This window comes from Sceloporus undulatus, chromosome 1 (assembly GCF_019175285.1).
Source record: "Sceloporus undulatus isolate JIND9_A2432 ecotype Alabama chromosome 1, SceUnd_v1.1, whole genome shotgun sequence".
NCBI classification, from domain to species: Eukaryota; Metazoa; Chordata; class Lepidosauria; order Squamata; family Phrynosomatidae; genus Sceloporus; species Sceloporus undulatus.
The window spans coordinates 280,111,435-280,134,397 of NC_056522.1; the positions used below are offsets into that span (position 1 = coordinate 280,111,435).

A 22,963-nucleotide genomic window follows, 5' to 3' on the forward strand; every position below is an offset into this window, starting at 1 on the left:
ATCCAGATGGATTCCTTAGGGCTCTTGGGGAGTTTCCTGTCACCTTGCCAGGCGATTCTGTTGAAGCCCTGGCCAACCTTTGGAATGGGGAAGTGGCCAGGGCGGTGGACACAATTGTTCTGAGCGTTCCCTCTCACGGAGTTGAGCCAAACCAGCCCCCTGGTTCTCCAGGGAGTTGGTGGTGATGAAGCGAATGAGACGGAGACTAGAGCAACGTTGGCGGAAGACTCAGAGTGAATGTGATCGAACACGGGCTAGAGCCTATTTGAAAACCTACTCTGTGGCAATGTGGGCAGCAAAGAAATCATTTTTTGCTGCCAGCATTGCATCTGCAAGGAGACAGCCAGCAGAACTTTTCTGAGTGGTCAGTTGCCTTTTACACACTCACCCTCAAATAAAGGATACAGACCACTTGAAGGCTCGCTGTGAAGAATTTGCACAGCATTTTGCAGATAAAGTCGCTCAGATTCGCTCCGACTTGGATGCTACAGTTGATACAGTGTCAATGGATGTAACCTTGGCTCCTATCAATCCAGTGTTAATGGAAACTTTTCAACTTGTGCAGCCTGATGGTGTGGACAGGATCCTTGGAGAGGTAAAAGCCACCACATCTATCTTGGACCCTTGTCCTTCTTGGCTTGTTAAACAGGTCAGAGGAGGACTGGCTGAGTGGGTAAAGGAGGTAATCAATGCATCCTTACAACAAGGCAGAATTCCATCCTGCCTAAAGGAGGCTGTTGTGAGGCCTCTGTTAAAAAAGTTATCCTTGGATCCCACAATAATGAAAAACTATCGGCCAGTGTCTAACTTACCATTTCTGGGCAAGGTTTTGCAACGTGTGGTGGCTTCCCAACTCCAGGAATTTCTGGGTGAAACGGATTATCTAGCTCCATTTCAGTCTGGTTTCAGACCTGGTTATGGAAGAGAGACAGCCTTGGTCGCCTTGGTGGATGACCTACGCAGGGAACTGGACCGGGGGAGTGTGTCCCTGTTGGTTCTCCTGGACCTCTAAGCGGCTTTTGATACCATCAATCATGGTATCCTTCTGAATCGCCTCTCTGGGATGTGGCTTGGAGGTACTGTTCTACAGTGGCTCCATTCCTTCCTGGAGGGGTGAACTCAGAAGGTGATACCGGGGGACTCCTGTTCGACCCCCTGGCCATTGACCTGTGGGGTCCCTCAAGGTTCTGTGTTGTCCCCTATGCTGTTTAACATATACATGAAACCGCTGGGAGAGGTTGTCCAGAGTTTTGGGGTGTGGTGTCATCAATATGCAGATGACACTCTACTACTCCTTCCCACCTCAATCCAAGGAGGCTGTCCTGGTCCTAAACCAGTGCCTGTCTTCAGTAATGGACTGGATGAGGGCAAACAAGTTGAAACTTAATCCAGACAAGACAGGTGCTCCTGGTCAGTCGGAAGACAGATCGGGGAATAGGGATCCAGCCTGTGTTAGATGGGGTCACACTCCCCCTGAAGACACAGGTTCGCAGTTTGGGGGTACTCTTGGACTCAGCTTTGAACCTGGAGGCCCAGGTCTCTGCTGTGACCAGGAGTGCTTTCGCACATTTAAAACTTGTACGCCAGCTGCGCCCGTTCCTTGAGAAGCCAGATTTGGCCACGGTAATACATGCCTTGGTTACATCCTGTTTGGACTACTGTAATGGGCTCTACATGGGGCTGCCTTTGAAAAGTGTTCGGAAAATTCAGATGGTTCAAAGAGCTGCTGCCAGGCTATTAACAGGGGCAGATTACAGAAATCATACAATGCCCCTTTTGAAACAGCTTCATTGGCTGCCAGCTTGTTTCCGGGCACAATTCAAGGTCCTGGTTATTACCTACAAAGCCATACATGGCTCAGGTCCACACTATTTGGCAAACTGTTTCTCCTGGCATGAACTGGCCTGGACTCCAAGATCCTCTGGGGAAGCCCTTGTCTCTGTCCCAACATCATCACAAACACGGTTGGTGGGGACACGAGAGAGGGCCTTCTCAGTGGCTGCCCCTAAACTCTGGAACTCCCTGTCCAGGGAGATCAGAACGGCTCCCTCCTTGATGGCCTTCTGCCAGCAGGTGAAGACCTGCCTGTTCACACAGGCATTTAGGGAATTACTATAAGGACAGGCTGGGATATTCGATGTTGGACCAGTTTAAAAATTCTTTTCAATGTACTTTTTATTTTATTGTACTATTTTTATTTATTTTTTAAAATACTGTAAAGCCGCTCTGAGTCCCAATCCTGGGAAAAGAGCAGGATACAAATAAAATAAAATAAAATAAAATAAAATAAATGCTAAAGATAGCACAAATGCAAGCAATCTTTAAGAAAAAGAATAAAACCTAAGGAGGCAACTCCCCCAAACCCAATAGCCAATTAGGGGTGAACATACTCCCTTGGCATCAAACGTTATCTAGCTGTTAGCATTAAAAAGAAGAAGGAGAGGGGAATAGCTAAATGGCTAAATAGCTAGAATATCAAATAGGAGCATTCAATACTGTTAATAGTTCATGTCTCATTTTTAAATTGGCATTGTATTACTGTTGATATATGTGTGTGTAGCATAATGCTAAATCTCATGAAGAAAGAGCATGGGAATAGCTAGATCTAGCAACATTTTCAGCAGTGCTTGTGTTATACAAGATACATATTTTTCACTTCATCTTTCACATATCGTCCATATTCAAAGGAAGATCCCAAAATACAGACTCAATTTTGGTTCACAGCATGTATACTTTCTGATATTTTCTTCTAAAGTACATGTATAAAATGATGAAAGAGTATATGTTTTCTTAATCATCACTCTAGATAACTCATGAAGACATAAAGAAAACATATGGTGGAACATCTGGAAGCAGAGGATACTATTCCAGTGCTTTTGCAAGGTTAGGAAACTTTTAAATGCTCTGTAGCATATATAGTCCAGATAATACACCTTTATTGAATGCATATTATGTTCAGAATGATGAAGAATTGGCATCTCAGTATCTTCTGTTACATTTCACATTTATGTGCCACCAAATGATTTAATCTCGAGGTAATTAACAAGAGCAAAGAGGATTTCTTCTTAATTTTGCAGGCCTTTTTACAGTGTCTTGATTTCAACTTAAATACTTTTGCATTTAAATAATTGATGCCAGTTACATATCTTTTGACAAAAAGGTTGAAGTCATTTTATTTTTAAGACATAGTTTATATATATGTTTAGTTTGTATATGTTATGAACATATATTTTATTTTGACATGCAAGATGAAGATACTGACTGTTTCAAAAATAATTTCCCCAATAGCTCTACAAATGCATATATGCTTATATACAGATTGAAGGATACAATGAGAAATGCAAGTAAGTACATGCTTTCATAGTTCACATTTTAATCTTGCTTTTAAAATACAACCGTTTTATAAAAAGTCAAGCTTATAAATGAGCCAAGATACAGTTGTCCTTTGGGGGCTGAAATAGAATGGAAGCATAATGAAATGTGTGCTCTAGTGAATTAGCTTTTGTGTGTGTTACAATGAATTAACTTTGTGTGCACTTGGTATGTGTTAGTAGTCTCCCATCCAAGTACTTTACCTTACATAGCTTCTATGATCAGTCAGGATCTGGTGCTTTATGGTATTTAGGCTCTTACTGGATATTAAATTGAGCTAAAGCATTTACTATTATTTTTTAAGTGCAATATGTTTATGTACACAAGTAGTTTAACATGCATGCACATCAAGTTCTTCCTCATGGTCTCTATGACTCAGGTGGGTTAGCCTGCACTAGTGTAGTGCATCTTTCGGAATCTTCTCAAGTTTTACATAAGCATTTTGGTGGTAGTACCATCCACCTCTAGCAGCCTTATATAGGGGCATTTCTGCCCAAACTGGCAGTTCCTTTTTTCCCCACTGCAGCATCAATAGGAACTGCGTTCTATCTTTGGACTTGTCATGGCTTCTTACTGCGTTCATTGGATATGAGTTGCCTAGTTTTGGGGGTCAAACTGTGCTTGCCCTTGCTGGTATTCTTCAGAACAGTGTGTCTTCTCTGGTGCTAAAATGGGATGAACTCATGAAGTGGCCTAGTTGTCTGGGCGAGCCTCATGTGTCTGCCTCGTGTGCCTACTGTACTATCTTTACATCCCAAGCAAAATGAAAAAGAGATTAGTGTTTGAAGGCACTCCTATATGAGCAGGCCTTCAGGTTTCAAATGCTGTCTGATGGGCCATCTGCTTCCATCGGTATGGAAGCTGCAGAAGGAATATCAAAGTCCGCTTTAGTTCCAGCTACCAGCTCATCTGATCACCAGATGTTCATTGATGGAATCCATCTTGACCCCATCAAAGGCTGCATGGGCTATTTCTGACAAAGAGTTGCATATACACATCCATCTATACTGGATACATCACTGGAGGTCAAAATGCAGTCAATGAATTGAAATTGAATACAAGAAGAAAAAGTACTCCATGGAGAAAAATCATAGCCATCCCTCAGTCTCAAAGGAATAGTCGAATCCTGACCTGTTCCACAAGTGCAGTCGCCTATCCCTGAAGCAGAGGATTCACAGCATTCCCCTGTTGGAGTGGGAGTGGTTCAACCGCTTGCGGAAAATGACTCTAAAGGACCCGCCAGCTCGACTCTGAGCCCATTCCAGACAAGATGTTGTTGTATCTTCTGCTTTCCTTGCAGCTGTGCTACTAGAGAACATTTGTCAGGTGGCTATCTGGTTGCAGCCCATTACCTTCATTACTCACTTCAGGGTGAACTTTGGGTCTTGAGCTGATACTGCTTTTTGGGAGAGCTGTACTTCATTCCAGTATATGTTGAATATATCATTGAAGTTTGACTTCTGTACTGTATACTGATGTTTCTAAGTGTTTCCATCCCTTGAAATGTTTCTGTGCTGGTATTGCCTATACAGTGGTACCCCGGGATACGAATGCGCCGGGTTACGAATTTTTCGGGATACGAAAAAATCCCATAGGGATTTATTGCTTCGGCTTACGAAGGTTTCTTCGGGTTACGAAAAAACCGCGGCGCTATTTTCCGCCACCGGAGGGCAGCAGAGAGCTATTTTTCCATTAGCGCCTATGGGAATTCGGCTTACGAAGGTATTTCGGGTTACGAAATTAACCGCGGAACGAATTAATTTCGTAACCCGGGGTACACATTATTGCCTGATATGGCTAGGAGGCATTATGATACTGCTTCATGTTCAGTAAACTTCTGATTTGTTTCCAATGACACTCCTACCTCCTACATGTGTAATTTGCTATTCTCCTAGTTGTGTGAGTCACAGAGACCACGAAGAACGACAGGTTGCTTACCAGTAATTGTAGTTCTTTGAGTGGTCCTCTGTGAACTTACACAACCTGGCCCATCCTTCCCTTTTTGTGTTCTGCCTGTCCTATGGATTGCTGCATTGGCATCCATGGTACTGATGGTTTCAATAGGAAAGCTCCTATATAGGACTGCTGGAGATGGATGGGTCTACTCCGAAAATGCTTAAATAGAAGGTTCTGAAAGATGCATTGTGCAGGTGCAGGATAACCTATTTGTGTGGATTCACAGAGGACCATTTGAACTACAGTTACAGGTATACAATCTGTTATAGTATAGATTCAACATTTTTAATGTTTCTTAACTATCTTTAATGAATGATACAACAAATGAAATTACACACTAACTGTTGATAATAAATTTCAAGAAATGGTCTAAGCACACAGTGCAACCCTGTTTCTCAAGCTGTGTGTCTGGATGCCATCTAGATTGAGTAGCTGCAGGAGAGCCATATGTAAGACCCCAGAGCTCCTTTAGTGGAAGAACAGATTATAAATTAATAAGAACACTGAATATTCCAGAAAAGAAGCTAAAATTTATTTATTTATTCTTATTTCCATTGATAGAATTTCTAGATGTGAATGAATATCCAGAGCATATTAAAAGATTGGTAGAAAAAGAAAAGGAGTTAGAAGAACAAGAAAAGAGGCAACGGGAAATAGAGCGCAATACTTGCAAGGTTTGTTTCATCTCAGAGAATTTCTGCTCAGAATAGAATGAAGAGGGTTTTTTGCATACTGTGTTGTTTCTTTATACTGAAGAGGTGTAAATTATTTAGAGAAGTTACATTAGAGCTGTTATCTGAGTTATCTGCCTATTCTCAGCTCATTGTGCTAGTTACTAACAATTGTGATCCAGTGAAATGTATTTTCTCAGACCAAGAATAAGGTATGTGTCCATGTGCTCTTTGTTGTCCCTTCTGTCCTCTAGGGAACTGTGATTCTTCATTTTGATCTCTTGTGATTCACACATATTGAAGCACATGCACTTGCACTATTCAGTTTTGGAAACATATACAGCTAAGCTGCCTTTTCATGATAACCCCCCTCCTCCATCCAGCACATGTAGCACAGTCCCTTTTCATCTGTTGCAGCGGTTGCATCAGAGTGAACATGCGTTCATGAACCTCTGGACTTCAGTGATTTTCATTTTGTCTTTCTTCTTGGCCACCTTGGCTTTTTTCACATTTTCTTACTTTTTCCATTTGCTAAATTATGCATTTGCCTTACATGTACAAATCTCAGGCTGGCACGTTTCCTTCTCCTGTGATGTAGAAGAAAAGAGGAAATTAAAAGTCTTTAGTTTGCACTTGATTTTATTTATTGATTTATTATCCTACCTTTCTCCAAAAACTGGGACTCAAGGCAACTCACAACAAGATTAACTAATTTTGGTTGCAGTTAGACATAAGATTATGTGGTCATTCTATTAACAGAGGCTTCCTTCCTGTTACCAACAAGCTATAATTGTCTCTTAATTAAATTCAATATATCTCATTTTCTTCCAATTAAGATCAGTATGCATATTAACTCATCTAAGCACTGTACAACTTTACATAATTTAGTACCTTTTATGTCAAAGTATTTTCATGTGAAGGTATTTCAAGATACATTTGTTTTTCTACAAATGGACACATATCTAGTGGCACAAGTGGTAGCGTAGCATTAGGGTGGCATGCTTACAAGGATTAGTGTTGTACTCCTCACACAGCTGGAAAAACCATCAGAACATTTCTAGCATCCTGCTTTCATCCTCTAGTATGTTGGGTTTGGGTATTGCAGTTTTAATGTACCATTTGTAAAATACAGTACAATTCTACCCCCCACTTCTGCAGGACTGCTACACGTTGTTTCACTTATCTGTGTTCAAGCAAATATAGTCTCTTCAGATATTAAGATGTGGAAATTAGCCATAGAGTTGTGCTGGAGCACCTCCAGATGCCTAGAAGGACCATCTTTTCTTGGTTGTGCTCTGGACCAGTTGTCTGCTGGAAATAGAGGGTTAACTATTATCTGGTATTTTCACTTTCTGGATAATATCTGTATACTTCACTTTTTGGAGACTGTGAGTCTAGGAACATATCCCTCACAGATACAGGGGTCATACTGTATGTATTTATAAAATCATATCATTAAAACCTAGATAACATAATGTTATTCTGATTTTTTTGGTTGTCTGGTGGCACTATGTCTGAATTCTAGACCTCCAGTTTTTAGTAGCATCACTTTTTTAAAGACAGAACATTTATGCTGGTAAATGTGAAATATCTGAAAAGTCCTTTGGTGTATGTGTGTACCATAAGACAGAATTTGCTGTTCTTTAATTTTTATTTCAATTTTCTTATAAATTGTTGGTTACCTGCATTTTTGTTGTGGAGTTTGAGATTGCATTTTTCTTGATATTTGTGTCATCTTAGCATTATTATTTTTGTGAAAATCTGTTTGCCTTTCTCCCTTTTATTCATGGCTGCATAGATAAAATTATTCTGTATGCATCCTGTGAAACAAATAATGATGGAGAATAAACTAGAAGTCCACAAGGACAAGACTCTGAAAGAAGCTGTAGAGATAGCTTACAAGGTAAATTAATAAAGTTAATTGGGTTCATTGATACATTGGCCAGGATCCCAAGGGCTGCAAACACTAGTCTCTGTGGCCAAGGTCTTGTTCAAGAGTTGGCAATGTGTAAATATCCACCAGTGTTTTGAGACTTCTGCTGCACTTCTGGATTTCCAGCTGAATGATATCACTTGATGTCACCATGGCACACCACCTCCCTCTATGACCAGTCAATGGCCAGGCTTCAAGGTGCTATATGGCTGTACTTAGCAGGCCAGGGAAAAGGAACACTATGGGCCCATTCCCACTTACACTTTAAACCAGATTGCGATTCGGCTTTGTTCCGTGTCAGTGAATCGATTTGAAAGGTCTCTTGTTCCCACTATGGAACTGAATCTTTTCATTACCCCTTTGTAATTGCTTCTTTTTTTGGCATGATTGTCATTCCCATTAGTTTGCACCACTTCAAATTCCATGTCAATCATTAGTGAAGTATGCAGCGCTGGCAGGCACTGGAGGTCTCTTGACAAGCCGGAGGGGCAGAGGAGGGGGAAGAGGATGACAAGGAAGGGTCAGAGCAGCACAAGGGGGACAAAGTGGGACTAGGAGGAGGAAGGGTCAGAGGGGCAGGAGAGGGAGGAGGCAGGAGGAGGGGGGCAGAGCATGTTCAATGGTTTTTTTTTAAATAAATGGATCGAATAATCGGTGCATTGGTATAACAACCACTTGTCTTTGTATGTAGTTGCAAAATCAAATGAATAGAATTTTCTATCAATTTTATTTTTTTTAAAAAAATCATGCACCACAAAGGCGAGGAGGGGAGGGGAAATGATGGATCTACAAAAAACTGGGGAGGGATGGTAAACACCCCTCTGCTGTTAGTCACTCCCCTCCAGAATGCTGCGATTCTTATCTGATGTTCCCATGCTGAACACACTTCAGAATCAATTCTTCTTTTTAAAAAACCGCTAAAAAACTACTCTCTTGAAAATTGCCCCACTATATCACGACAGAAATTGATCTAATTATGACAGGAACTAGTTTCAAATGGGAACAACATTTTTTACACCGATCAGCAATTTGATTCATTTCACGGTGGGAACGTGCCCTATGACTTTCCTAGACCTCCAGCATACTTGATGGCATTCCAGGGACTCAGTGGTTTTTCATTGTTTCTACTTGAATAGGTATAGCCACAGGTTGTTCAAAGTGTCTCCATGCCCTGGCCTTTTTAAACAGTGGTTGCATGGGGAGCGATTGCTGCACCAGGAGGTAGTGGATACTTCTTTCCAAAACAAATGAAAAAGTATATGCACTGGTTTAATAGTATATTATGCCAACATAAATTGCAAACAGTATTCTGGCCTATGAGTCTGGAGAGTGGTTTAGTCCACCCTTTATATTTCCCTCTTTTTGTGGGGGCAGGGGCTGCTGCCAATCTAAGGGGTAGAGGAATCGTTAGTAGCAGAATGCTATGTAGATAGAAGAGAGGAATTTTGTGACAAGTCGCATTTGATCATGAAAGTGCTTCCCATACCTGTGTTGTTGGGCTCTTTTGATCTTGATTCTAGACCATAGTATATATATTTTTAATTATCACATGTCTGTTTGAAAAAAGGAGTAAATGAATGTTATCAACATCAAATGTAATGATAAACATACTTGCATAATTTAAGATACCATCTTAGTAGTCTGTGCAACTAACTCAGCTACCTGCGACACTTTTTCTGAATGAGGAAAATAATATGCAAATCTGAATTTTAAATACAGTGCGCCCATTCCATATGTGGCTTCCACTTTACCCGTAGGCCGCTCTGCAATGCATTGAATGGTGTGTGTGTATGTGGCGCACACGCATCATGCTGCTGCAAGCACAAGCCCCATTCTATTGAATGGGGCTTGAGTTTACGCAGTAATTGCCTTACGCAAGGGGGGGTCCGGAACGGATCACCACGTAAGGCAAGGCTCTGCTGTAGTGGAGACCTTGCAACCTTTCTCATCCACTTCTTATGGTGGGGATTCCAGCATAACTGTTTTTCTACTTCTGAAAGTATGAACATGCATCTTAAAAAAATTATTCAGTTAACTTCCTTAACGAGGAAACAAGGTAGCTAGACTTACATGCTGAAACTGCAAAATGGAAATAATAGGTTTCCTTATTATTTCCTTACCCACTATTTCTTCTAGTTTTATCCAGTAAATTCTGATCAGAAATGACAGCATCTGGATGTATTATTCTTCACCTTTGCATTTGTTTTAGATCATGGATTTAGAAGAGGCAGTTCCTTTGAACTGCTGTCGGCTTGTTAAATACGATGAGTTTCATGATTATTTGGAACGATCCTATGAAGGCGAAGAGGACACACCAATGGGAATCTTGCTTGGAGGTGTTAAGTCAACGTATATGTTTGACCTTCTCCTGGAAACAAGGCGGCCAGATCAGACTTTCCAATGCTATAAACCTGGTGGTACGTAATGTGTTATAAAATTGTTCTATTTTTGTACAGTGGGCCCTCGGTATCTGTGTGGGATCTGTTCTGGAACCCCCCCATGGATACCAAAATCTATGGATGCTCGGGTCCCATTGTCTTCAATCTGCGGATGCTGAAATCTACAGATGGCAAGTCTACGAGTACAGAGGGCAGACTGTAAGGGAAGCAAATTCTTTTGAATAGATCTCTAAATTGCACAACTCCACACAGTTTTAAAATGTTCATTAAGGCCCGTTACACTCGGGCCTAAAAGTACGCGCTACGCGCATCCTAGGGTTAGAAAGGGGCGTCCTTTCTGGACGCCTCCAACCCTAGCATGCACGGAGTGTGCACAAAATGGCGGCGCCCTATGCACATGGACGCCGCCATTACGACATCACGAACGCGCTGCCTCCAAATGAGGTGGCGCGGACATGATGTCACACCGTGCAAGGGCGCCTAGAGCGCCCTTTCTGCGGTGCGAAAAGGAGTTCCTTTTGCAGTTTGTGTTGCTGGCGCAGCCTTCAGACGGCTTGGCCCCTTTCTCCTCCTCCCCGCCGCCATCGGGTGTCCTTGGGGCTTGAAGCCCCAAGGACACCCCTTTCCAGGCCACAGGGAGGCAGCCTTTTGCCATTCTGGCAGCTGAGGCCCTAATACAGCGGGGAAAGGGGCGGGTGCAGGCCGCCCCAAACGGGCGGTCTGTAACCCGCCTAAGTGTTTTATTGTGAGAGCCAATGTAGTGTAGTGGTTTGAGTGGTGGACTAGGTTTCTGGAGACCAGAATTCAAATCTCCATGGAAACCCACTTGACCAAGTCACACTTTCTCAGCCTTAGAGGAAAGCACTGGTGAACTCCCTCTGAACCAGGTTTGCCAAGAAAACCCTGTGATAGCCTTGTCTTTGGGTTGTCATAAATCAGAAATGACTTGAGGGCATACAACATAAGTGATTTCTCTGACGAGGTATTAAGTTAGCTACTTATTAAACAACTTAAGGAACTGTTGAAGTTTATAGCAGCACTCTTCTTTTTAATTAATGTAACTTCACATATAATATGTATTTTCTTATTCTGACAGAAGTCATGGTAAAAGTTCATGTTGTTGACCTTAAACAAGAAACTGTGGCTCCTCCTATTAGTGTTCGTGCATATTTGAACCAGACAGTCACAGAATTCAAGCATCTAATTTCAAAGGTAAATTGATCACATCCTCTTGTATTATACAGTTGATTCTGAACTCAGAGTAGTGTATTGATTTGGTCTCCCATGGTATTGTTCCCCTCTCCCCTCTGGTAGATAAACATGACCAATGCAGTTTATAGAAATACAGTATTACAGAAATAAAGTATGTCTCATTTCTTTCTGCCATTTCAGGCTATACATTTGCCTGCTGAAACAATGCGAGTAGTGCTGGAGCGTTGCTACAATGATTTGCGTCTTCTCAATGTAGCCAACAAAACTCTTAAAACTGAAGGCTTTTTTAGAAGCAATAAAGTAAGTTATTTTTCATTCCAATTTGTTTTTAATTTTTTTTTAAAAAAATCCACCCTATCACACAACATTGTTTAAAATATAAGGTGTTGGTTATTACCTATAAAGCCCTAAATGGCTTGGGCCCAGGATACCTAAAGGACCGCCTCTCCCCGTACATTCCGCCTCGCACCCTCAGAACATCTGGGCAGCAATTACTGAAGGTGCCTGGGGCAAGGTTAGCCTCCACCATGTGGAGGACATTTTCCATGGCTGCCCCAGCCCTTTGGAACACGCTGCCCATTGAGCTCCGCTCATCTACCACCCTGGCCCAATTCAGGAAGGACTTAAAAACCTTCCTGTTCCAGCAGGCATTCCCCGAATAAAAATCCTGTGGGCCTCCCTCCTCTTCCGTGGCCATGAGGTTGGGCTATGGGGCTTTTTATCTGTTATTTTTGGATAATTGTAGTATTTGTATTTTAATCTTTGTATTTTAATCTTTGTGCTGTATGGTTTGTTCTTGTTGTTTTAAACTTTACTGTAAGCCGCCCTGATCGTAGGAAGGGCGGGATATAAATAAAAATTTTATTATTATTTATTAATAACCTTTATCTCAAATTGTCTGTGAAAACATATTAAAATAATTAAATGGTATAATATACAGGGTGTGACAGTTTTCTGAATTTCAACAATCATGTCTGATTTTACATTTTAGGTATTTATTGAAAGTTCAGAGTCACAGGATCGACAGCTGGCATTTACAGAGTCACAGTTGTGGAAACTCCTGGATCGCCATGCAAATACAATTAGACTGTATGTTTCATTACCAGAACAGTCTCCTGGAACACAGATCAGAAGGACAGTTTTTCAGAAAGCCAGTGGAGATTCTGGCAACTTAGATGAAATTTGTGATAGAGTGAAAGGACCTTTAGGTAATATGAAATCAGTAGAAGCTATTCTAGAAGAGAGCACTGAAAAACTTAAAACCTTGTCTCTTCAGCAGCAGCAGCAGCAAGAGGGGGATAAAGGGGACAGCAGCAAGAGTACAGAGGCAAGTGACTTTGAAAACATTGAATCACCTTCAAATGAAGCAGATTCATCAACGTCAACAGAAAACCGAGAACTTGAAAACCAAATTCAGGTTTCTGACCCTGATAATTTTCAGTCAGAGGAGAGGTCAGATTCTGATCTGAATAATGACAGAAGTACAAGTTCAGTGGACAGTGATATCCTTAGTTCTAGCCACAGCAGTGACACATTGTGCAATGTAGACAATGCCCCTATGCCCTTGGCTAATGGACTTGACTCACACAGCATAACAAGCAGCAGGAGATCCAAAGCCAATGAAGGGAAAAAAGAGACGTGGGATACAGCTGAAGAGGATTCTGGAACTGACAGTGAATATGATGAAAGTGGAAAGAGCAGGGGAGAAACTCAATATATGTACTTCAAGGCACAACCCTACATCGCAGAAGAAGGTGCAGGAGAGGGACAAAAATGTACGTATGAAGAAAAACACAATGTAGGGCATGAATCTAGAAATTATGTACAGTGGGCTCTTGGTATCTGCGGGGGTTTGGTTCCAAGACTCCCCCTGGATACCAAAATCCGTGGATGCTCAGGTGCCATTAAATATGGTGGCATAGTAAAATGATGTCCATTATATAAAATAACAATATCAAGGTTTCTTTTTGGAATTTATTATTTTTTGGAATATTTTCAAGCAATGGATGTTTGAATCTGTGGATAAAGAATCTGTGGATATGAAAAGCCACCTGTAATTTACATTTGTATGTCGTTCTACAAATCTTCTCAATTTACAAACATAGACACACAGCATAGAGAACAAAAAGACATGTTTAGGTATTCAAAATGTGTGGGAGCATAGACGTGTTAGAAAAATAAATTGGATCCAAGCTACCTGCAGAAATAAGGGTAAAATAAGGGACATCGCTCTTGGATTTCAGTAGGTGTTACTTGCATGACAAACTACTGAAAGGAGCCTGTTCCTTATTCCAAAGCCGTATCTTTGGGAGGAATTTCACTTATAAGACTTTATTGACAGAAGGAGGTGATTTCTTTTTTCTAGTTCATTCTTTAGCGCACCCTTTAGTGTTTCCCCTAAAGGTTGCTTTGGAGGCACAAGAGAAACTTTGTAGCAGTATACAAGGTAGTGTTGTGCGCTGAGGGAAATGATTGCGAAAAATTGCCATTTCTTCTCATCTGTCCCACCATCTAGTAAATTCTGATCACAGAAGAGTAACTCTGGATCCAGTACACCATATATACAAGTACAGTGCGCCATACTTGGGCACACTATACACAGCTTCAAGCTTAGGCTGAAGCCATGCAACAAGTAAACAAATGGTACGCACATGCCCCATGTTTACAATGAGTGCACGAGCATATACGGAATTTCCCTTACGCAGGGGGATCCGGAATGTATCCCCTCACATAAGGGAAGGGCCCACTGTATATGTTTTTTGTATGTGAGAGTATGTGAGTGTGCATATGCTTTGTTGTGACATCACACTCCAGCAGGACTGTCGCCTCAGTAGGGTTCTGCTTATAGAATGGTCCCACCAGTAAAAGATGTGGGAAAACAATTTCCCCAGTTTCCCTTCCCTTGCAGCTCGCTACATTCTGAGCAAACCTACTCCAGAGGATGTGGGGACCCTCTGGGGAAATGAGGGAGGCATCTTTGAGAGATACATCCATTGATTCCTTTTTACAGATGAGAGGAGCTCTTCCATAGGCAGAAGAGATTAGGATCCTGCTATTGTTTATATAAATATGAGATAATGTATTGGAGAAAATTGTCTAAGCTCTAAAAAAAAAGTCACAGGAATATTTGACATACTTGGGCAAGACTTTTTTTTTTTTAAAACCAACATATGTTAATCCATAGATGATTGAATCATTGCTTATCTGTGGTCTTCCAGAAAACATGATATGTAGTGGATTCTTCATACATTTTTTGCTTGTTTGATTTGGTCTTGTAATTTTAACTGTTTCTGTATCCATAAGCCACTGCCATTCACAGTAGACATTAATGATCTTGGTGTGTTATTTTGTGGTCACAATGCTTCATTTCTAATTGACTTAAGTAATTCGAAGATGCTCATCTTGTAGTATTTCATCTCAGAACCATTAATTTTTAATGGATATTAATAAAGAATAAAACCAGAAGCCAGTATGAATGTTTTACCGTTTGTGTCCAGGTTGTGAGCTGTGTAAGAGAGTACAGATTTATACTATCAGTAGCCTAAGAAATTTAAAGCCCTCCCCAGATCCCTGTATCTTTGGTTGATGGCAAAGGAGGAGATACACAGACTAGATGTTTCATACTGTTGGATCTTGATTACTTAAAGTAATATCAGACTTACTGTTTAAGGCATCAAAGTAGCTTATGTTAGAAACAACAGTGATAGCACTCAAGGTCAACTGTAAGGTCTGGTTCTTCATTTAAGCCATTCTCCTTGTCCAGCAACAAACTCTCCAGACTAGCTTTCCCTGCAACCTTACAATTAGTTGTTCCAGTGCAGCTGTGGGGATATCACTGCAGTGGTGCCATGCACATTTCAATTGGGTACCACCAAATTACAAACAATGGTTACTTAACACAGGTGGCTGCTGTAAATACTGGCTTCTCTTCTTTTTCTTTTTACCCAGGGTTGTTGATTCATGTTGATAAAAGAATTACGCTTTCTGCCTTTAAACTACAATTGGAGCCATTTGTTGGTGTTCCTTCCTCTCAGTTTAAGGTCTTTCGAGTTTATGCCAACAATCAGGAATTTGAGAGTATTCGACTAAATGAAACACTTTCATCCTTTTCAGATGACAACAAGGTTAGCACCTCTGCTGTTGAATATTGAAAAATGTATAGTGAGACCAGAATAGAGGGCTTTATATTGTGAATATAATAGCAACTCAGTATCTATAAAATCTTTACCATATATAATTGGAGTTATCTAAGAAACTTTGTACAAATTGACTGGTTATTCCAGTGTATGTGTTACTAATGTAACATTACTAACTTGTAACTCTTTTGACCATATTGTTCTTCAGGGGGGCTAGATGAGTTGTACAAACCAATAGTCTATTCAGGAACATTGGACTGAAAAACATTCTTGTTCAACCTCCTTTTAGCAAAAGATTGGTCAGTTATCTTGGGTACATATAGTAACTTGGGTGGCAGAGTTACCTTGTGTGGATGAAAAAGGCACTTTGACTTGCAAAGAAACTCAGTTGGGTACTCTTCAGCTTCATAGTTTATTTATTTATTTCCAGGATTTATATAGATATTCTCTCAGTTTCTCCCTTACATCTTCTAGGGGACACAGAGGCATGTTTTGGGGTCTTCCTGGGTCTCTAGAAGGTATTTTAGGGCAAACAAAATGGTTGTGTTTTTGTGTGTGTGTGTGTGTGTGTTTTTTTTTTTTTTTTTTTGGAAAAAAATGCTCTGACCCTTAGGGGTCAGGAGGATAGGCACCAACTATGGTAGAAATGCCCTCCATAACCCTAGAGATCATTGGGCACTGGGCATTTGGGAGGGAAAAATATATTCTACTCCTACAGACCACCTGCAAGTCAAACTTTGCTCACTTTTGTGCCTTTGTCCCTCAGCTGCAGGTTTAGCATGCAAGAAGGGGTTGGAGGAGCTACAGTTGGTGTGAGGTGCCAAGAACTGTCTGGTCACACAAGTAGAATTTCACTGATCCTTTTTTGGATCCTACTGTTTGTATCTCATAGAAGTTTAATCTTGTCTTGAAATGCTCAGTGAGACTGAAATGTGTAAAGGAATGGATGTGTCCAGAATTCTTGGTACCATATATGTTCTCAGTCACATACATGAAGTAATTGTTCCTTTCTCACTCAATGATGATTATTTAGTTTTCCAGTTCAGCCATTTCCCATGCCTTTTGGTATTGTCACAAACAGAAAAGTATGTAGTCTCTGTGGTTGTTGAGATTCTTAACTGTATTGACAACATTCTGTGTTGATGTTAAGACTGTGTTGCCCTCTAATTTGTTGGGTTTTTTTTTATTTCCCCCCCCCCCCCCCCCCCCCCAGATAACAATTAGGCTTGGTAGAGCACTGAAGAAAGGAGAATACAGAGTCAAAGTTTATCAACTATTGGTAAATGATCCTGAGGTAAGTAAGGCTTGAAAGCTCTGAAAATTCATTAGTTTACCATGCAAAAGATTGGGCTTTCTATAGTTTATATATTTGATGGTACAACAGCTCTTAATTAACTGGGACCACTTAGAATAATAGAATTGCAGAGTTGGAAGAGATCATATGGGCCAACCAGTCCAGCCTCCTGCCATGCAGGAACTCTCAATCAAAGCATCCCTGACAGATGGCCATCAAGCCTCCGTTTAAAGACCTCCAAGGAAGGAGACTCCACCACACTCCGACAGCCCTTACTGTCAGGAAGTTCCCCCTAATATTGAGGTGGAATCTCCTTTCCTGTAGCCTGCATACATTGTTCCAGGTCCTGTTCTCTGGAGCAGCAGAAAACAAGCTTGTTCCCTCCTCAATATAACATCCCTTCAAATATTTAAACAGGGCCACTATATCACCTCTTAACCTACTCTTCTCCAAGCTAAACATCCCCAGCTCCCTAAGTCGTTCTTCATAGGACATGGTTTCCAGACTCTTCACCATTTTAGTCACCCTACTTTGGACACGCTCCAGTTTCTCAATGTCCTTTTTGAATTGTGGTGCCCATAACTGGACACAATATTCCAGGTGAGGCCTGACCAAAGCAGAATAGAGTGGAACTATTACTTCTCTTGATTTAGACACTATACTTTTATTGATGCAGCCTAAAATTGCATTGGCCTTGTTAGCTGCCACATCACACTGTTGACTCGTGTTCAACTTTTGGTCTACTTGGACTCCCAAATCCCTTTCACAGGTGGTCTTGTTAGCCAGGTGTCCCCCATCCTATATCTGTGTATTTCATCTTTCCGCCCTAAGTGCAGTGCCTTACATTTCTCTGTGTTGAAATTCATTTTGTTAGCTTTGGCCCAGCTTTCTAGTCTATTCAGGTCATTTTGAATTTTGATCCTGTCCTCTGGAGTATTAATTAGTCCTCCTAATTTGGTGTCATCTGCAAATTTGATAAGTATGCCCCTAATTATGTCCTCCAAGTCATTGATAAAGATGTTGAACAGCACAGGGTCCAGGACAGAACTCTGTGGGACCCCACTGGTCACTTCTCTCCAGGATGAAAAGGAGCCATTGAGTTCAGCCAGTCAACCAATTACAAATCAATGTAACAGTTACCTTGTCTAGCCCACAGTTTACAAGCTTGTTTGCAAAAATATCATGGGAAACTTTGTCAAAAGCCTTACTGAAATCAAGATATACTATATCCACAGCATTCCCTTCATCTACCAAGCTGGTAATTTTATCAAAGAAAGAGAGATTTGTCTGGCATGACTTGTTTCTCTGAAACCTATGTTAACACTTTGTGATTATGGAATTGCTTTCTAAATGTCCACAGACTCTCTGTTTAATGATCTGCTCTAGAATCTTTCCTGGTATTGATGTCAGACTAACTGGACGATAATTGTTGGGATCCTCTTTTTTCCCTTTTTGAAGATGGGGACAATGTCCTCCTCCAGTCTGCTCAAAGTTCTCAAAGATTATTGCCAATGGCTCCGATATTACATTTGCCAGTTATTTTAATATTCTTGGATATAGTTCATGTGGCACTGGAGACTTATATTCATTTAGAGTAACAAGGTACAGTATTCCTGTACTATCTCTTTACTTATTCTGTGCTGAAATTCCCCTATTCTGTCCTCTGCTCCATTATCCTCAGGTTGAGCACCCTTTGCCTTTTCTGAGAAGACTAAGGCAAAGAAGGTGTTGAGTAATTCTACCTTTTCTCTGTCTTCTGTTAGCATTTTGCCATCTTCTCCATGCAGTGGCCCGAATGTTTCCTTCTTCCTTTTGCTGCAGACATATCCAAAAAAGCCCTTTTTATTGTTCTTAACCTCTCTAGCAAGCCTGAGTTCATTCTGCGCTTTAGCTTTTCTGACTTTACCCCTACACAGGCTAGCTATTTGTTTGAATTCCCCTTTGGTGATTTCCCCGTTTTTTATATTTCTTATACATGTTCCGTTTAAAACTTAGCTCAGTTGAAAGTTCCTTAGTTATCCATCCTGGTTTCTTGAGACACCTCCCATTTTTCTTCCTCACTGGAACTGTTTGAAATTGTGTCTTCAGTATCTCTCTTTTGAGATAGTCCCATCCATCCTGAACTTCCTTCTCTTTTAGTACTCCTGACCATGGGATCACCCCCCAATATTTCTCTAAGTTTACTGAAATCAGCTCTCCTAAAGTCTAGAATGCGTGTCTGACTATGCCTGGCTTCTCCTTTCCATTGTATAAGAAACTCCAGGAGAACATGGTAACTTCCACCTAAGGACCCCACCACTTTCACCCCATTAACCAAGTCATCCCTGTTGGTTAGGATCAGATCTAAAATAGCTGACCCCCTTGTTGCTTCTTCCACCTTTTGGAAAATGAAATTGTCTTTGAGGCAAGTGACGAATTTGCTAGACCTTGAGGATTTGGCTGAGTTTGAATTCCAGCAAATATCAGGATAGTTGAAGTCACCCATCACTACTTCATCTCTCCTTTCTGAGTGTGTAGTCATCTGTTCTAGAAAGGTGTCATCAAATTCCTCCATCTGATGGGGGGGTGGGGTCTGTAATAAACTCCCACCATAACATCCTTGTTGTTTCCCTCCCCTTTAATTTTTATCTACATGCTCCCCACCTTATGATTGTCTAATACTGTGGTGGTGAACCTATAGCACATGTGCACTCTCTGGCACGCAAAGCCATTTCTGAGAGCATGCAGAGAGAAAGGAGGGCAGAGGAAGAGTAGGAGCAGGTGCACGCCTGTTCCTCCTCTTCCCTCACCCTCCTGTGCCATTACTTGCCTCCCTGGAGACTGCTAAAGGCACGGGAGGGCAAGGAGAAAAAGATGAACTTTCCCCTCCCTTCCCTTGTCTTTACTTGTCTCTTGGGAGGAAGCTGAAGGCCCAGGAAGAAGCATGTTTCTCTTCTTCCCCCTGCCCCCCCCCGGCTTCCGCCGCCCCTTGGGGAGGCCCGTCCCCGGGACGCAGAAGGCCCGCCCCCCCCCCCCCCCCCGGGTTTTTCTGCCCCCCCCCCCCCCCCAGGAAGTCCTGCTCCCAGGCATATTTTCCAGTGTGAGAATAGTTGTGTAGTAGCTGCCAGCAGCACAACTTCAGTGGAATGTATTCTTGCTGTACATTTCAGAAATTATAATATAATCCATTTTAATCCATTTTCCTGTGTCTCTGTAGAAGAAGAAAGTTAGAGATGCAGTAGCTTTTTCAAGTTGTGTACTGTGTGTGAAAGAGGAAAACTGTTATTTTGTTTTGAACAATTATTATTCCAAATTTGTTTTCACAGCCCTGCAAGTTTCTTTTAGATTCTGTTTTTGCTAAAGGAATGACCGTGCGACAGTCAAAAGAGGAATTACTTCCTCAACTCAGGGAACAATGTGGGCTAGATCTGACCATTGACAGGTAATGAACATTACAATGAAGTTCATGTCTTAGAAACTTAGAATCAATTCAAGGTGCTTGATCATCAGATATTAATATTACCAAGTAGTTATAATACCTAAATATATTACTTGTGAATACTTACTAATATTTTCTACATTTGTTCCTATAGATTCCGGTTAAGAAAGAAAACCTGGAAAAATCCAGGAACTGTGTTTCTGGATTACCATGTTTATGAAGAAGATATTAATATTTCAAGTAACTTGGAGGTTTTCCTAGAAGTACTTGATGGTAATAGTACTGCTCATTTAATGATTTATCATTACCAGTATTTAATGATAGTAATTGTCAGAAATTATTATTATTATTATTATTATTATTATTATTATTATTATTATTATTAACCTTTATTTATAAAGTGCTGTAAATTTACACAGCGCTGTACATAAAATCTTTTAGTTAGACGGTTCCATGCCCTCAGGCTTACAATCTAAGAAGACACGACACAAAGGAGAAGGGAGTGGTGGTGGGGAATGGGATCAGGTCCAGCAGTTCTTCTCCACCTCCAAGGCCTGGACCAAGGCAGATGGACTGGAGGAAGGGTTTGGCTTCTTAATGGAAATCTATTTAAATTATATTAAAAACTATGTAACAACTTTATCTAAAGTGAAGCAGTTTTTTAAGGAGCCCAATTTTATACACATGTACCATATTTAACATTAAATCTCCTAAATTTAATAATGCTTACTCCCAGCTAAGTGGACATAAAATTACAGCCTCAGTGGGACAATATACAGTTCTTATGTGTTAAAGTATAGTGGTAGTTCAGAAGGATGAGTATTCATTTTGCTGATTTTAACAGTACCTCTAAAATGTTTTGTAGGAGCAGAAAAAATGAAATCTATGTCACAACTTGCTGTTCTGTCAAGAAGATGGAGGCCATCAGAGATGAAGTTGGAACCTTTTCAGGAAATAGTTTTGGAGAGTAGTAGTGTTGATGAATTAAAAGAAAAGGTAATTAAATGTATGTTTACAGGCTTATCTGTTCCATTCTCTTGTGAAACTAAATCCAGACAAGACAAATTCTAATGGTGAGCTGTTGTGTAAAGGAAAGAGTTTTGTTTTTTTTAAAAAAATACATTAACATGTATCCCATCTGTCAACCCAAAAATGTTTCCAGAGCAGCTTTACAGTACTTAGTCTCTGCTTCCAAGTATAAAATCTAAAAGACACAAGACGTAAGGGATGAGAAGAAAAAGAAGGCAAGATTTTGGTGGGTGAATTCCATTGGCCAGATGATTGGACATATACCTCAGATTTACACTATATTCTCTTATGGGCTGGTGTATTTCTTGTTGACTGTGAGGGCGGAACAGATGAGCAGGAAAAGCAGCTCGAGCCTGCATTTTCTGGAAGCATTTCAAAAAACCCTGTATGTACCAGCCACTCCCAAGGCAGCCCAAATGCTCATGATGTGAAGCTGTGCCACTGGGTAATAATTTTTCTGCCATTTCCCCACCATGAATGTGCACCGTTACATAAACACACCGCCAGTGACTACCTGCTGCCTAGATGTCATCCTATTGGATTGCCACCCCCTTTGATCTGCCACACAGTCACACCTGTAATCCTCCACCTTTACGGGCATCAGAGCATCGGTGTGCCCAGTAAAACACTAGAAAAGCACAATTGTATAATCCCTTCACCTCATGCTTCCTCTTGGATTGTCTGATTTGTGTATGTTGTACTTTTATCCATTGGAGGTGTCACATTTTCACTTTTTTACATTGCCATTCAGCCCCGTCCTTTTCAAATGTGTGTCTGAAGTGGTGCATTTTGCTTTAGGGTTAGGATTAGGGTGTATCGCTCTTTCCTGTCGGGACATTTATATGCAGGGCTGAGGGCGTGCCTTTTCTGGGCTAAGTCCGAATAGGGGGTTGGACTGGATGGCCCTTGTGGTCTCTTCCAACTCTATGATTCTATGATTGCAGGTTCTCTTTGCTCCAGTTTTTAGCCCTGGAGTGTAGCTTCAGTCCGGTTTCTGTCCACTTTGGAGGTGTGCATCATCTAAACACCCCGCCTTCAAAGCAGTTTGAAACAGCTTTATTTGGCCCATCTGTTTTACCCCCTTGTTCCCTTTATTCTCTACTTTTAATTTCCTCTATTTTTAGCCTTTGCTTTCTGATCTAATCTCCCACCCCTTCAGATCAGGAAAGATGGCTCCTCAGCTGCCCTTCTGGAAGCAGAAGGAGTCACTACTGAGAGCTGAATGGAAGCAGCATGTTGTGTTTCCTTCCTCTCCCATTCCCTCAGAGAAAGACACAGCAATTATTGATAAGCCGCCTCGATTGCATTTTGTAGAGAGGCTTGATATAAATACATTTTATTTTTATTTATTATTATTATTATTATTATGAAATCATGCTTCCTCTTAAAGACTGGGCTTTCATTTTCCCAATTAATATTTTACGCAGTATTTACAACTTATATTCAGTATATGATAAAATGGGCATTGGTGAATTTTGTTTTTGCTTGTACTTTTTGAAAATGGAAAAAAGCTGTATAACAACAAAAGGATATAAGACGGAAG

General features: G+C 40.9%; 1 protein-coding gene across 3 annotated transcripts in view; it reads left to right on the forward strand.

Annotated features, from left to right (window-relative positions):
- Positions 1–22,963, forward strand: part of USP47 (ubiquitin specific peptidase 47) — an 85,532-nt gene that overhangs the window by 58,187 nt on the left and 4,382 nt on the right. For all 3 annotated transcript variants that reach the window (XM_042446975.1, XM_042446976.1, XM_042446977.1), the window contains 13 exons: positions 2,807–2,883; positions 3,289–3,344; positions 5,890–6,002; positions 7,798–7,902; positions 10,142–10,349; positions 11,428–11,543; positions 11,724–11,843; positions 12,535–13,318; positions 15,492–15,667; positions 16,893–16,973; positions 20,279–20,394; positions 20,546–20,664; positions 21,257–21,387. In XM_042446975.1, the coding sequence (XP_042302909.1) occupies positions 2,807–2,883; positions 3,289–3,344; positions 5,890–6,002; positions 7,798–7,902; positions 10,142–10,349; positions 11,428–11,543; positions 11,724–11,843; positions 12,535–13,318; positions 15,492–15,667; positions 16,893–16,973; positions 20,279–20,394; positions 20,546–20,664; positions 21,257–21,387 (2,202 nt within the window). The remainder of the gene's footprint in view (positions 1–2,806; positions 2,884–3,288; positions 3,345–5,889; positions 6,003–7,797; positions 7,903–10,141; positions 10,350–11,427; positions 11,544–11,723; positions 11,844–12,534; positions 13,319–15,491; positions 15,668–16,892; positions 16,974–20,278; positions 20,395–20,545; positions 20,665–21,256; positions 21,388–22,963) is intronic.